The 15833-nt window shown below is 45.5% G+C and overlaps 1 protein-coding gene across 1 annotated transcript; it reads right to left on the bottom strand.

Annotated features, from left to right (window-relative positions):
* Positions 1 to 7655: 7655 nt before the first annotated feature.
* LOC101296504 lies at positions 7656 to 8565 on the bottom strand. The gene is made up of 2 exons (XM_004305460.1): positions 8281 to 8565; positions 7656 to 7976 (listed from the first exon to the last, which is right to left on the bottom strand). Exons 1-2 carry the CDS (start codon positions 8563 to 8565, stop codon positions 7656 to 7658), a joined length of 606 nt encoding a protein of 201 aa, XP_004305508.1.
* Between the last annotated feature and the right edge of the window lie 7268 nt (positions 8566 to 15833).

The following is a 15833-nucleotide window of genomic DNA, read 5'->3' as shown; positions in this document are numbered from 1 at the left end:
ATATATATATATATATATATATATATATATATATATTATATGGTATTAATTGTAATTCTGTTGTGAAGTTGGGTATTTTGGTCATTTAGCAGAGAAAAATCGGATTAGGCTTGGTACCATAGATTATGGGCCTCAGGCTTTTGCCCTAATTTGTACAAAAATTATCAAAAATGGGTTTTTTGTGTTTTTAAATTTGGTCGTGTGCTACTATGTAATTTTCTGTAGATTTTTAAATAGTTTTGAGTTCAGAAAAAAAATGTAAAAAATAATAAAATATATACTTAGCCACATTTATAAGAAATCGTGGGTAATTGGCAGAGCATGTTTCACTGTTACTTTTATTGCAAATCACTTATACATCATTCAAAAAGATTTAAAACATAAATAAATCCATTTATTCTGTTGTTAAACAAATAAGGACAATTTTTTCTCTACATGCCATGTGCCATGATTTAATTTACCAAACTAACCCTACACTAATTAAATATACTTTTAGAAGAGAAAAGTCTTTCATTTTGAGATTTTTCAGTAAATAAAATACAGTAGTAATTTTCAATAATTTAGTGTAGTAACAGTTAATTTTAGTAGAAGCAGCAATACGTAGTAGCAGCAACATGAATCAACAACTTACAATAACAACACACAACAACAACACACGCAGTAATAGCACACATCAACAACACACACAGTAGCAACACACATCCACAACAACATGCAGTGGCAGTACACGCAATAGCAGCACACAACCACAACACAAGCAGTAGTAGCACACAACAACAGACAATAGCAACACACAACAGCACACGCAGTAGCAGCACACAACAACACACGCAGTAACAGCACACAACAACACACAGCAACAACACATGCAGTAGCAGCACACAACAACAGGCAGTAGCAGCACACAACAACAGGCAGTAGCAGCACACAACAGCACGTAGTAGCAGCACACAACAACAACACACAGTAGCAGCACACAATAACACACACCAACATCACACGCAGTAGCAGCACACAACAGCAACACACAGTAGCAGCACACAACAATACACACCAACATCACACGCAGTAGCAGCACGCACAGCAACACATAATAGACACACAGGAGCAACACACACAGTAGCAGCACAACAGCACACAGTAGCAGCACACAACAACACACACAGTAGCAGCACACACCAACATCACACGCAGCAACAGTAGCACACAGCAGCACGCAACAACAACACGCAGTAGCAGCACATAGCAAAATAAAGTAGCAGCAGCAAGAAGCATAAGCATAGATTAGCTACAAATGATCATTTTTTGCTGTCAAATTCAAAAGATATGGGTTTTAATTCCAAATAATCTTTGAGTAAATCAAGTTGTAGAGATCGAAGAATAATCAAATCAGATATGGTTGGATTCGGCGAAGCCTTAGTCAACATTCATTCTTTCATTATTCTGCTCTTCCTCCCTTCCTCGCCTCCTAGCGATTTGGTCGGAGCGGTGACCGGCGAGAGGAAGAGGAAGAGGAAGAGGAAGAGGAAGAGGAGGAGGAGGAAGAGGAGGAAGAGGAAGAAGAAGAGGAAGAAGAAGAAGAAGAATAAAAATAATCAGTGTGTTTCTCATATCTAAAAATGGTGGAGAAGTGGTATTTTGAGTTAGTGGCAGTTTTGTATATATTTTAAAAAACAATGGTTTTTTAGGTATTTTGCATAAAAAATTGCTGACAGGGCGTGGTACTATACACTGTGGGCCTGTGTATATGTCCTTATTTGTTTAAATCTGTTGAAATATGGTTTTTCTGTGTTTTGCAACTGTTTATGGTAGTGGGATGTTATTTTCTATTACTTTTATACGTGGCCAAGAAAATGTTGTTATTGCTTAGAATTGTAGTAGTGCATTAATCCAAACAAAAATCCAAAAATAATGGTTCTATTGTAACAGGAAAAATAGAATTGGTCTCTTCATTTCATTGAAGCTCCTCTTTATATAGAGGTGATATTACAAAGGTAACTATAACGTATATAATGACAATAAAATTTGATTGATAACTGATTAAGCAATTACACTAATTGATCACTAATTACATAATTTACTCTCGTCGGTTACGACTTTGACGAAGGCACACATAAATGTGTTTTTCCTTCAACACTTCCTCTTGTGCCAAGTCAAAGACGAAATGGTGCATGTGGTGTTGCCTCATTACAAACCTTGCGAAGTAACAAAACCTAGTGAGATAAAATAATTCTTGGTCAAAGGGAAAAAGAGCACAATGCACGTATGATAGTGTATGTGTGTTAGACTCTCCTTGAAATCTATATTCCCCCTGATTTTTAAATCAATCAAGGGCGCTAGGAACGTCCTCACATTCCTATGTTTCTCACAAGGTATTATTGTGTTCCCAATGATGAATACATGACCAGTTTAGGAACGACCTATTGGTCATAGATACTTTGCATTCGTAATGACCAACCAAAGCATTGTTTGGTGTATTAGTGTAGGGATTACAGTTCCATCTGCATTCCCTTTTGTCTTTCTTTTGGGATAGGATGAACTTAAGTCAATGGTTTCTTTAGGTATCATGATACTTTTTTTATACCTTCCAATGACACTGTGTTGGCGCTTGAACAAGTTCAATAGTTCAATAAGAATGTAATACTTGGTCGTGTTTATCGGGCTAAGTAAAATATTGCGCCTATTGCACTTTGGAGAAGAGTTTTCATTTCTCTACTCTTCTTCGTCATCTTCTTTTGAACGAAATGGACTTTCCTTTACATCCGAACATCGACTGATCATTGGGAGTGCTAACAGTATGCATTTTGTCCATGTAAATCGCGTGAGAATTTTTTGGACATATGTAGACTGGTGGATTAGTATTCCATAAACTCGTTATTAACCGAGTTCCCTAAGATTATTCATCTCAATTCAGATTTCATATACCTCGCGGTTTCTCTTACTTTATCAAGAGTACCTACTATGTTTCTACCTCTCCCGAGATCACGGGACGGGAGGTCGAATCCTTAGCTCCGATCCTTGCAACTGCATAAGTAACAGCGCGTCAGGAGTCGAGACTGGGGTGGCCCAGTCTTCGACTCTTCGATGCTTAAGTCAACGTTCAATTGCTACTTGTATAGTACAGGAGTATGAGAGGAATAGTGAACTTTCCTCTTTTGGGCATCCGCACCTGTTTTATAGGCTTATATTGGAGGTTTTGTTATTAGTTCCCAATGTGGGATTGTTTCATGGTGTTGTTCAGCCTCCCTTCTTTCGGGGGTGTTTAGCAGTTGCAGAGTGGGTATGGCATGTGTATTGTTGTTACGCCTCCACTCTTTGGGTGCCTACAGAGGTCTTACTGGTGGAGTTTTGGCCGGAATGACCTCCAACGAGTGGGTAATGGCGTTGCATTCTCGGCATGGCCAAATGTTTTGGTTATGTATTAACAATTCCCCAAGTCCCCAGTCCGAGGGAGCTCTTGGGTGGGGAGTTATTCCAAAGTTATACCGAGAATGTGCCTTATCCGAGAGCTGGAGGCATGGTGCCGGGTGCCGGGTGCCGAGTCCCCAAGTCCCCACGTGAGGGTCGCAAGGTGGCTGGGGTTGCATTCCGAGAACTCGGTATGAACCTTTGCGTCATATCTCACGTGTGTCATAAATGGCCAGTTTATGAGGAACACGTGGTCATTTATGGGAGTGTTAAGGACGTAACGGTTCTGTTGCTTGGGCGTTTTTTTTTTAACTGGCACGTAACCGATGCGCGTACGTGGGATCGTGGGGCCCGTCGTAAATGTCCCACGTGATCGTGGCCGACGTGGCTGTTCCCTGACCATTAAGATGGGGGAGATCTGGACGGTTTAGGGTGATTTGAATGTCTATAAATGTACCTGGAGAAGACAGAAGGAGGGAGTTTGCATTTCGAAAATAGAGGGGCTAGGGCTAAAAGAGTGGTGTTCAATTTTCTAGAGTGTCTTCAACGAACTGTGGAATCGAACCTGGGGAACGTCCAATTTCATCCTCAATCGATTAGGTTCGAGTGCTCGGCTGTTTGCAACCAACTTCACTGCCACTACACAAATCCAATTTTTCAAGGTATGAACTTGTCAATTCCTATTCTGGCTTTTGTTTTGTTTCGAATTGGTAGGGATTGTGCTGTGGTTTTCGTATCAATTTCGATTTTTCTAGGAGAGTCTAGAGTGAAGGGATTGGTTTGGTTTGTTGTCGGGTTAGTTAGGATTAAGGTAGCGAGAGTCTAATATGTGAGGATGTAGGGTATGACAGATCCGGTGTGGGTGTCCAGCGAGGAGATTGTGGTTGTCTCTAACTCGCTTGATCCTGATTCGGACACCTTACACCGGTGGGAGGAGGAGTTGGATTACCTTATGGCGGAGGTTACCCTTGACTTAAGGGAGGGCATTCCTGTTATGGATGCAGGGTCTCACGTGTCCTCGTCTGACCCTCTATTGCAGGAGGTAGAAGAGTTTACCATGGCGAGATCTCGAGAGGTTGACGACTCATTCTGGGATCCTCCTAGTGAGAGTATGACGTCGTCAGAGTTAAAAGCACTTAGGGTGAATAAGAGTATCCCCAAGGAGGTCTTGTTGCGGCCCCTTGGCAAGGGTGTTAAGTTTTGGGATCCTCCGGGCAACTTCACTCTGGTATACGAGTACCAGCTAAGATGCGGGTTGATGTTCTCCCTACCCCCTTTTGTGCAGTACACTTTGGCGTGTCTGCATGTCTCCCGGGGCAAATTACGTCGAATATGTTAAGGCAGATATTGGGGACAGGGGTATCATTTCGTTTACTGGGGCAAGAGTTCCCCAATTTTAAGGAGTTCAACACATGTTGGCACATGGCAACTGTGCGAAAAAGGGCAACCAGGGATGCGTGACGTTGAGATCCCGGGGAAAGTTTTAAGATCTTGGTGGAAGACTTTCCCACCTCAACGAAAGAGAGCTAGCGACGAAAGTGTTTCCTCGTCGAGGGTCAATGGCAGGAGTTTCATGGACATCCCTTCTGAGTACCCGGGGCATTTCAAAAAATAGGTACCGTGTTTTGCGTCTCGTGCTTTCTTACTGTTTGTACTGTTCTGCCCTTGTTGACTGCTGACTTTGTGTAATGCCCCAAGACTATAAATTAACCGAGCTGATGGAGCGTCGGATACATTGGGTGTTGTGGGCATTCGAGTCTAGGAGCTCGTATCGGATATGCTGCCTTGGCATTTATAGTCATTTCAGTTATTCCTGGGTCCCGGGTCTGTATTTTGTTTGAATTGCTTCATAGTTTTCGCTCTCTCCCCTTCTTTTTTTTTTGTGTTTGACCCTTACTTTTCATCTGTTGCAGTGGTGATGTCTCGGGACGGTGGGTCACGAAAGAAGGAAGGTCCTTACGACAAGGTCTCTGATGAGGATGTGCTAGATGGGCTGTGTGCCGAGGCCGCTCACGCCAAGCGGTAGGATATCGACTTGGAGACTGGTGAAGGGAAAGAGGTGGAGCTTGGCGAAGGGGAGGATGATTTTGTGAGGTTGAAGCTGGCGGATGAAGACTATGTTTACTTGCCGCCTTTGGTGGCAGAAGCAATGGGCTTGGGTGATCAGTAAGGGAATGATGAGGAAACAGAGACCGAGGGTCGCGACCCTGGGGGCTATCATGAGCAAGCTCCGGTGGAGGAAGAGTGTGTCCTGGAGCTAGTTGGGGTGGAGGATACATCTTTGGATAACGTGGGCAAGCCCCAAACTGGTGACAAGGACCGTGTGGTGGAGGTGGCGGAACCCATTGGGCAAGAGTCAAAAGAAGTTGTCATGACGAGGACCCGGAAGAGGAAAGAAAGGGTCAAGTTATCTCGTGAAGATCAACCAAAGAAATCTCACAAGGAAGGGCGTTCCGGAAGCTCGGGTAGCCTTGCTGAGATCACCCAGGCATTGGAGGGCACAGAGGAGGCGTAACCTTACTTGGCTCAAATGTCATATGACATGCGTCATCGCTCCCACGATATCCATGCTTTTGAGGAGTTTGATCCTTTGGCTGGCGTGGCTCTCGCCAAGGAGAAATTGACTCGGGTAAGGGCGCATAATACTCAATTTGCTCATTTTTGTTCTCCGTGTGTGCTTATGCTTTTGGCTTTTGCTTGCAGACGACGCTGTTTATGTACGATGCAAGCGAGAGGGCTGCTTCCCACTTGCAGGAGGATGCTGAGGCTAAATGTCAGCAACTGAGAGAGGCAGAAGAGAACAACCGTGCTCTGTCGCAACGCCTGGAGCAGCTGGAGCAAGATGCTGCTGTCTTCCGAGATCAGGCCGTTGCCTCCAGGAAGGACGTTTCTAAGCTGAAGGGGGCTATGCAGGAGAAGGACAAGCAAGTGGAAGCTAGGGAGGTGGCTGCTGCCAAGGTGGCATTGTTGGAAGCTGAGGTGGCGAGATTAAATCAAGCCTTGGCGAAACAAGAAAGGGCTTGGAAGTTGAAGTGTGCCAAGGCTGCCGGGACAGGGGAAAAGGTGTTCCGGGAGAGCGAGGTGTATAAGCAGCAGCTGAGGAGTGCTTATAACTGGGGACAAGAAGAGCTGAGCAAGTCTGGCTACCAAGCTGGCTGGATAAATGTGGCAGCCATGTGCAAGTGCTATGCCGAGAGGGATGCTGCGAGGAAAGCTTGGGAGCAGATGACGCCAGAGCAAAGGAAGCAAGCCGAGATCTCGTGATCGCTGGCTAAGCAGCATGAGGCCTGGCGTGCCACTTCCTCTGCTGTGCCGAGAAAAGTTCCTACTGTGGGCACACCTGGGCCCCTTACTGTGGTTGCTGCTTCCCCCTTGAGGGCTACGCGTCCCGAGGGGTCCCCTTCTACTCAAGTGGTAGTGTCTCAGGTTGCATCTTCTGTTATTGAACCTCCTATCCCTCAAGCCCCTGGGCCTGTGGCGCCGCCACGTGCTGAAGTGCAAAAGATTCCAGCGAGCAAGTCCCCTGTCACTGAAGTGCAACAGTTGAGCTCCTTGGTGCGTCCTAATGTGTCCGTGAGGCCTTCCCTGACATCTCATGACCTCTCTAAGCATGCTTATGAGCAGAGGGTTTCGATGAACATTAGCCAGAGCCGTGGTCTTGGCAGCGACCTCCTGGGAGGAATGATTAAGTTCTGTACTTTGTTGTTTCTGATGTTTAGTTATTTTTTGTTTAATATTGTTTGCTTGTGAAACAATGATGGTTGCATGGTTAGCCATTTGAACAATGTTATTTATGCATTGCCTGGGAGTCCAGGCTGGTGTTTTATCATTTGTAAATCTGTGTGTTATTGCTGTTTGTTATTATGTTTCGTGTTCTTGACATGTTGTGTTAAAAAAGTTAGAGAAACGTAGCACCTTCATTTAGGATAGGCCGCTAATGGGCAAGGTGTACATTAGATTTGAGCCACTACCAGGCTAAAGTAAAAAATGATGAAGTGCTAGTTGTTGTGTTGGCTTTCGAAATTGACAATTTAAATAGGATAGAGGTGGAGGTGGCGAGCATTCCAGGGTCGGAGTAGTACTCGGCCATCAGTGTCCCAGAGATAGAATGTAGCTGATCCCGGGGCATTAACAATCTCCAGTGGGCCTTCCCATTTTGCCTTAAGTCTAGTGAGGTGGGGAATAACTTCTTTCATAACCCAATCACCTACTTTTAGAAGGCGGGGAACAACTTTCTTGTTGTAGTATTAGGCAATCTTTTGTTTGTTGTTGACATTCCAGAGATGTGCCCTATCCCGGCGCTCCTCTAGGAGGTCCATGTTGAGTCGTAATCCCGTGGCGTTTGTCTCGGGATCGTATGCCGTGACATGTTCACTCGGGACCTCCATTTCCACAGGAATCACTGCCTCGGTGTCGTAGGACAAGAGGTATGGGGATTCACCTATAACTGTTGTTGGGGTAGTACGAAGTGTCCAGAGAACCTCTAGGAGCTTGGCAGCCCATAGCCCTTTAGCATCTTCCAAGAATTTCTTCAGGTTTTGCTTGATGAGCTTGTTTATGGCTTCCACCTGGCCATTGGTTTAAGAGTGCACTAGGGAGGCATAGAAGATTGTAGTGCCTTGCTCGGAGAGGAATTCTCTGAATGTGTAGCATCTTCTAAGCGTTTCTTCAGGTTTTGCTTGATGAGCTTGTTTATGGCTTCTACCTGGCCATTGGTTTGAGGGTGCACTGGGGAGGCATAGAAGATTGTAGTGCCTTGCTCGGAGAGGAATTCTCTGAATGTGTCATTATCAATTGTGTCCCATTATCTGTGATGATGGCCTGTGGTACCCCAAACCGGCAGTATAAATTACGCCATAGGAAGTTTATCACCTTTTCAATTGTGATTGTGGCAAGGGGTTCTGCCTCTATCCACTTCGTGTTATAGTCCACAATGACAATGACAAATTTGAGTTGCCCCGGGGCTGTGGGTAGCCGTCCCACGAAATCGAGTTCCCACTGACTAAAAGGGACTGGGGAGATGATGATAGATAGTGGAACTGGAGGATGATGGGCAAAATTTGCAAATTTGTGGCATTGAAGGCATGCTTGGACAACTGCATTTGCATCTTGCTCTAATGCTGGCCAATAATATCCAACTCTTAATGCTTTGAACATGAGTTTTCGAGCCCCCGCGTGGTTTCCACAAACCCTGCTATGAAGTGATTTCAACAGTTTATGCCCCTCCTCTGTGGGTAAGTATCTATGGAAGGGACATGATTGACCACGACGGTATAGCTTACCATTTCAGAGTAAGTAGAGTGAAGCTTTGTGACGCAACCGTTGTGCTTCCCTTTTGTCTTGGGGTAAGGTACCATTAGAGAGGAAAGCTACATATGGATCCATCCAGGAGGGCTGGTTGGTTGCCTCAAGGGCGAAGATCTCTGAATAAGCTTTCGAAATGCTTGGCTTGTCCAAGATTTCTATGTGCACATCTAGTGGCGTGGACTCGGGAGAAGTTATGGCGAGTCTCGCGAGGGCATCTGCCTTGGAATTCTTAGCTCTTGGGATTTGTGTTAGTTTGTAAGATGTGAAGTGTTGCAGGAGGGCTCATGCTAGACTTTTATAGGATCCCAGGTTATTCTGGTTGGCCTTGAAATCGCCTGCCACTTGATTGACCACAAACTGAGAATCACTGAATATGTGGATGTGCAGAGCTCCGAGTTCTCGACAGAGCTGGATGTCAGCTATGAGAGCCTCGTATTCAGTTATGTTGTTTGATGCTTTAAACTCGAATCGGAGAGCATACTCATAAGAATGTCCCTCTGGATCTGTGATGTTCATTCCTACCCTACTGAGCCTATTGTTGGAGGATCCATCGACATAGAGTTCCCAGATTGCTTCCTGAGGAGGAGCATTTGGGTTTGGATTGTCATGGTCCAGGGGAATGAACTCAGCAATGAAATCTACAGCTGCCTGCCCTTTTATGGTTATTCTTGGCTTGAAATGTAGGTCAAACTCTCCCACTTTAATTGCCCATTTCACCATGCGTCCTGAAGTTTCAGGCTTTAGGAGTATTTGCCGCAAAGGGTGATTGGTTAGGACATGGATGGTGTGCGCTTAGAAATATTGCCGGAGCTTTCGTGCTGCGGTGATGAGGGCTAGGGCTAGTTTCTCAATGTCAGGGTAGCGGGTCTCGGGATCGGCAAACCCTCTACCACAATAATATACCGGGAGCTCATTGTCATGCTCGTGGCGCGTGAGGGCAGCACTAATGCCCGTGGCGGAAACAACCAAGTACAGGTAAAGCACTTCTCCCGGGACAGGCTTGGAGAGGAGAGGGACAGCTGCAAGGTAAGCTTTGATATTGTTGAAGGCATTGTCATGCTCCGGGCCCCCATGCCACATTCTCCTTATATTGGGTTTCTAGCAGGTTAAAAAATGGGTTGCATCTATCTATGAGGCGGGAGATAAAACGAGCCAAGGCTACCAAGCGTCCTGTGAGGCATTGGACCTCGTTTCGAGTAGTCGGGACAGTCATGTCAAGTATAGCTTGTATCTTTTCTGGGTTGGCTTCGATTCCTCTTTCGCTGACCATGAAGCCCAAAAACTTTCCTCCCCCAATGGCTAAGATTCATTTTTGTGGGTTGAGGCGCATCCCGTGAGCTAGGAGCTTGGTGAAGACTTTGTCTAGGTTGGCAATGTGGTCATCATCGGTCTTGCTTTTGACCAGCATATCATCTACGTACACTTCCATGACTTCCCCAATTTCGTCTTCAAACAAACAAACATGGCATTGACTAACCTTTGATAGGTTGCTATTGCGTTTTTGAGGCCAAAGGGCATGACCTCGTAACAATACAGTCCCTTATCCGTGACAAAAGTAGTGTGTTCCTGATCTATGTGGTGCATTTTGATTTGGTTATATCCCGAGTAGGCGTGCAGGAAACTAAGCATCTTGTAGCCAGTTGTGGAATCAACCAACTAGTCAATCCGTGGGAAGGGGAAGCTATCCATGGGGCTTGCTTTGTTGAGGTTAGTGTAGTCAACACACATTCGTCATTTGCCATTAGGCTTAGGGACCATGACTACATTGGAGACCCATGTCGGGTAAGAAACCTCACGGATGAACTTAATCTCTTTTAGCCGTTGGACCTCGGCTTGGATGGCACGATACTTCTCCGGATTGAAGGCACGCCTCTTTTGTTTGATAGGGGGATGATCTTTGAGAATATTGAGCTTGTGTGTAACGACTTCAGGGGAGATGTCTGGCATGTCAGCATAAGACCAAGCGAAGACTGCTTGTTTATTTTGGAGGAAAGTAATGAGCTTTTGGCGGAGTTCCAGTCCAAGGCTAGTGCCAATGCGGACTTTCCTCTCGGGGGCACTGGGCGATAGGGATACCCACTCCGTTTCCTCTGTCGGGTTAGGTCTCAGGGCTTCTTCTTCTTTTCCTTCCCTTCAGGGTCGTCCCGAGGATCATCAATGGGTTTCGAGGGGCTGAGTGGCAACATCTCATAGGCGTCACGCCCCTGCTGGATGGCATTAAGGTGGCGGTGTTCAATTGCTGCTCTATCCCCCTGGATTGTAAGGATGCCTCCTGAGGTGGGCACCTTCATGAGTAGCATGTGGCCTGCAATGAAGCATTGTAGTCCCCAAATTATGTCGCGACCCAAGATGAGGTTGTAGGATGAGGGACAATCAACTATGAGAAAGTGTGCCGTGATGGAGGAATGACAGGGACTGGTCCCTACTGAAACTGTCAAGCGGTCTGAGCCCAAGGGCAGTATAATCTCTCCCGAGAAGCTGACAAGAGGATCGTGGTTGTTGTACAGCTTAGCACGGTCGCGCCGGAGCCCTCTATAGCAATCGGCAAACATTACACTAACCGCGGCTCCTGTGTCCACAAGGGCTCTGTGACACCTGTAGTGATCCATTTGAACATTGATTATGAAGGGCTCATTGTGATGACAGCTTATCGTATATTCCCTTTTATAAAATGACATGTGATCCCATGCTGATAGGGTAGTGGTGACACCTCTTTGTATTTCAAATATTTCCAAAAGATTCGTGCATTGCCTTTTTACAGAAGGCTGACGAGGGGGGAATCGTGGGGCTCTGCCATGTAGGGTTAGGATCTGGCCATGAACCTCGATGGCATTAGCTCCCGTTGAAGGAGTGCAATACTGGTGGTCATTGTCATCATGATAAGCACAATATTTGTTCCTTGTGTCCCTTCGAGGCTTTTTTGGATATTTGCTCTTAGGCGGCTGGGGAATGAGATTTTTGTGCTTGGCCCATATGTCTTCATACGTAGTGGTTAGGGCTGTGTGGACCTCGTAACGAGGTGGCGGGGAGGAGCGACTTTGCTACTGCTGGGGGCTCTACGCTCGGGGCCAATAAGGATGGTCCCGCCCTCGTTGCCCACCGTGGCGACGGTCTGAACCGCGCCCCTGGTTGTTATCATGGGAGTTGCCCTGTTGCTTGCCTTTGTCCTGCCCCCTGTCATAATGGTCATACGTCTGCTGGGATTGGTGCTTGGGGGGTGGGGCTGGGAGTGCTAATTTTGTGGTGGGATTAGAATGCCTAAATGTGGCAAACTCGGCACGTGCCCATCGGACAGAAAGGTCTATCAATGCATCGTATGACCCTGGGGGGGTTCCTATTAATCTCCATGAGGAAGCTGCCGGGAAGCAAGGCTTGGCAAAAAGGTTGTTCAGCAACTCAGGGCTCCAAGTTATGACAGCGTGCGGTGGCGGACTACCACCGGGACAGTAATTCGTTGAGTCCGTGCCCCTCCTTTTGGTTGATATGAAACAAAGCATCCACACTACGATAAATACTGGCATGAAGTATGAAACGGTTGAGGAAACGTTCCGAGAGTTGATCGAAATTGTCGATGGAGTTGGCGGGTAGGTTAAGATACCAGCTGAGTGCCTCATCTGAGAAGGTTTCCTGGAAGGCATGGCAAGCCATGGCATCCGTGTACCGAGTGGAGCTGCATAACGAAAGGAATGTTTCAAGGTGGAGATGGGGGTCCCTTGTGCCTTTATACTTGTCCACTTTGAAGGGCTTGGCCTCAGGTGATTTCTTTTCCATTTGCACCCGTGGTGTGAAAGGACTTGGGCAATGTCCATATCCCGAGAATAGAGGTCGCTGGCTCCCGCGACTCTTAATGTCTTCAATGAGTGAGGCCAGCTGTGTGACGAAATTGCTGAGCTAGAGGAGAAGTCAGGTTTGCATATCAAGAGGTGGGACTGCAGTGTTAGTGGAGGTAGGATTAGGGACGGGTGGATCGGGTGGATCAGATGGCTCAGGTTGGTTGATCAGGGGAATGGATTCGTTATTGATTGTGGATGGTTGAGGGGCTGAGAGTGGGAAAAATGGGTGGGTGAGTGGATGGGTTACGTAGATGATTTGGTTGGGGCCTCTTGGGATCACGGAGCTGCTCTGTCCTCGGTTAGGAAAGAGAGTGGTCAAGGTGGGGTCCGGGGTGCTAGTGACCCTTCCCGCTCGTTCCAGGGTGTCATTATAGGCATTACGATGGTCCAGCGTGGCTCATAGTAGGAATTGTTCTTTTTCTTGCTCGGCGATACATACTCGATACGCTTTAGCCTCTGCTTTATCCTTAGCGGCCTGCTCTCGGAACGCATTGAAGTCTTTTTTTAAAATTTCAAGGGCTGTGGCGGCATCAGAGTGGTTAATGGGGGCCGCAATTGTGGTGGCTTGGTTAAGGGATGTGTCTCCTGATTGGAATAGTTCCTTTTCTATTTGAGTCCCGGGGTCATTTGGGTGATCCATAATTTCCACCATCTTTCCGAGTTTAAATGGGAGTTCAACAAGAGGGGGCCCTTCTTCTAGCGACAATTGTTTCTACCTCTCTTGAGATCACGGGATAAGAGGTCGAATCTTTAGCTCCGATCCCTGCAACTGCACAAGTAACAATGCGTCAGGAGTCGAGACTGGGGTGGCCCAGTCTTCGACTCTCCGATGCTTAAGTCAGCGTTCGATTGCTACTTGTATAGTACGGGAGTATAGGAGGAATAGTGAACTTACCCCTATTGGGGATCCGCGCTTGTTTTATAGGTTTGTATTAGAGGTTTTGTCATTAGTTTCCGATGTGGGACTGTTTAATGGTGTTGTTCAGCCTCCCTTCTTTCGGGGGTGTTTAGCTGTTGCAGAGTGGGTATGGCATGTGTATTGTTGTTACGCCTCCACTCTTTGGGTGCCTACAGAGGTCTTTCTGGTGGAGTTTTGGCCGGAATGACCTCCGACGAGTGGGTAATAGCGTTGCATTCTCGGCATGGCCAAATGTTTTGGCTATGTATTAACATACTATGTTCCTATCATCAACATAGATAGCTATAATTGCAAATTCGGAACTCTTTCCTCTATGAGTACGCAAGGGCATAGTTCATCATTTTGTATCCCTTCCTAACCAAGTAGTTACTTATATAAAGTGAGCGTTTCAATTCTAATTGCAAACACACTCTGTGGTTTAGAGTTACTTGAGTTGGATACTTTAAGGTCATCAGACACTTTTATGAATATCTCACAATGCAGAGTGTTGCGAGAAACCTTGGCACCACAAGGCGAAAGGCGAGCCTTGTCTTTTAGGGCTTCATTCTTCTCATTACGCTTTTTGACAATCTTATTTAAGTCCTATAGGCTTTACACTTGGTAAGGTTAACACTACCAACTAAATACCTGATAAGTAGTAACCACATCGATGAGCTATATTTCCATTATGGGAGATTATCTCGTAATCAATGCAGAGTGTTGCGAGAAACCTTGGCGCCATAAGGAGAAAGGCGAGCCTTGTCTTTTAGGGCTTCATTTTTCTCATTACGCTTTTTGACAAAGTCTTATTTAAGTCCTACAGGCTTTACACTTGGTAAAGTTAACACCACCAAACTAAATACCTAATAAGTAGTAACCATATCGATGAGCTGCATTTCCATTATGGAAGATTATGTCTCCTCGTAGCCAATGTAGAGTGTTGCGAGAAACTTTAGTGCCACAAGGCAAAAGGCGAGCCTTGTCTTTTAGGGCTTCATTCTTCTCATTACGTTTTTTGACAAAGTCTTATTTAAGTCCTACAGGCTTTACACTTGGTAATGTTAACACTACCAAACTAAATACCTGACTCTTTGTCAGATAATCTAGCTCCTCCTGGATTGCACTTTTATTTAGGCCAATATGCTCTTTGTTGAAATTCTTCAACTGAGCGTGGTTCAATACCTTCGAGCTCTATGATTCCTTGAGCAACAGTGTGATCAATGTGTATGTACTCTCGTAATCCGTTGGGATTTTGTCTCTGGAATCATTTTAAACATCAGAGCGTTCTCCAGTATTGATTCATGGACATAACTGTAATTAGAGGCAATCTAGTGAGAGAGATTCCTTACATTGATGAGGTTGTGCCTTACTCGCTCGATTCCATTAGGCCAGTATTGATCAAACCAAATGGCCTCCCCATATTCCCTTAGGGAGCCACGGCCTCAACCACACCTCCACTAAGTGTGGTTGCATCGCCTCTTTCTGCGGCGACGTGCCCTTTATTGGGGACTTTTAACCTTGCAGACATTTGCAGCTAACATGTGTGATCTCGTCACTTCATCAATATCTATAAATGTATCAGTCATCGAAACTGTTACGTTCAAGGTATCGATTATGTGGGGATCATTATGAGACAGAGTGGGGATCACCACGACAATTCATGTTGTTCCCTTAGAAAATCTTTTTTCTTATATCCCCCTAACGATGAGAAGACTGTCTCATTAAAGTGACATTTCGCAAATCTATCAGAAATGAGATCACCTGTCAAGGATTCAACATAAATACTTATTCATTTTTGAGAACCCTATTTCAATACGATGTGGAGGCGCAATAGGCACATATGCTGTGTAGCCAAGTATGCGTAAATCTCAGGCTCATGTCCGGTTACTAACTAGTACGCATGAAATGGTTACCTAGCAGTGGGTTTAAAAACGAGTAAGTAAGGTTGCGTGCAATATTGCATAATTAACCCCAATCATATGTAGGTAGGTTGGTGCGCATAACTAATACCTATATATGGTGTCTTCTATGAGACCATTTTATGTATGCATATGGGATACAAGATGCTCTACATTGATCCTGCTAGACATGCAATAATCATCAAGTCCTTTTGATGTTAACTCCTAGTTGTCAAGTTTTGTAGACTTTATGATCAGGGTGGTGAGCCCGTATAGTATATGTTAAGAGTTTTGGAGGTGCAGCATATCTTGTAAACAATTGTTCGACATGTGACCAATGTGTCGAAACGTTCTCCAGACTATAAAGTACTTTAATGGTCCACATTTCTGGAGTGATAAGTCCAGAATACTTATGTTGTACAATGGGTTTTCATATAATAACCATTGGCACAAATATCTGTGAAACTTTAACAACGTTTGATTAGCTCG

The sequence above is a fragment of the Fragaria vesca genome, linkage group LG6 (genome assembly GCF_000184155.1).
Source record: "Fragaria vesca subsp. vesca linkage group LG6, FraVesHawaii_1.0, whole genome shotgun sequence".
NCBI classification, from domain to species: Eukaryota; Viridiplantae; Streptophyta; class Magnoliopsida; order Rosales; family Rosaceae; genus Fragaria; species Fragaria vesca.
This window is presented reverse-complemented; position numbering and strand designations above follow the sequence as displayed.

Excerpts from the sequence above, each read along its gene's own strand:
- LOC101296504 (XM_004305460.1), bottom strand. The coding sequence starts at position 8,565 with ATGTTCAAAGCATTAAGAGTTGGATATTATTGGCCAGCATTAGAGCAA. Across the intron at positions 7,977-8,280 it reads CCACAATCACAATTGAAAAG|GTGGAAGCCATAAACAAGCT; the intron begins GTGATAAACTTC and ends ACCAATGGCCAG.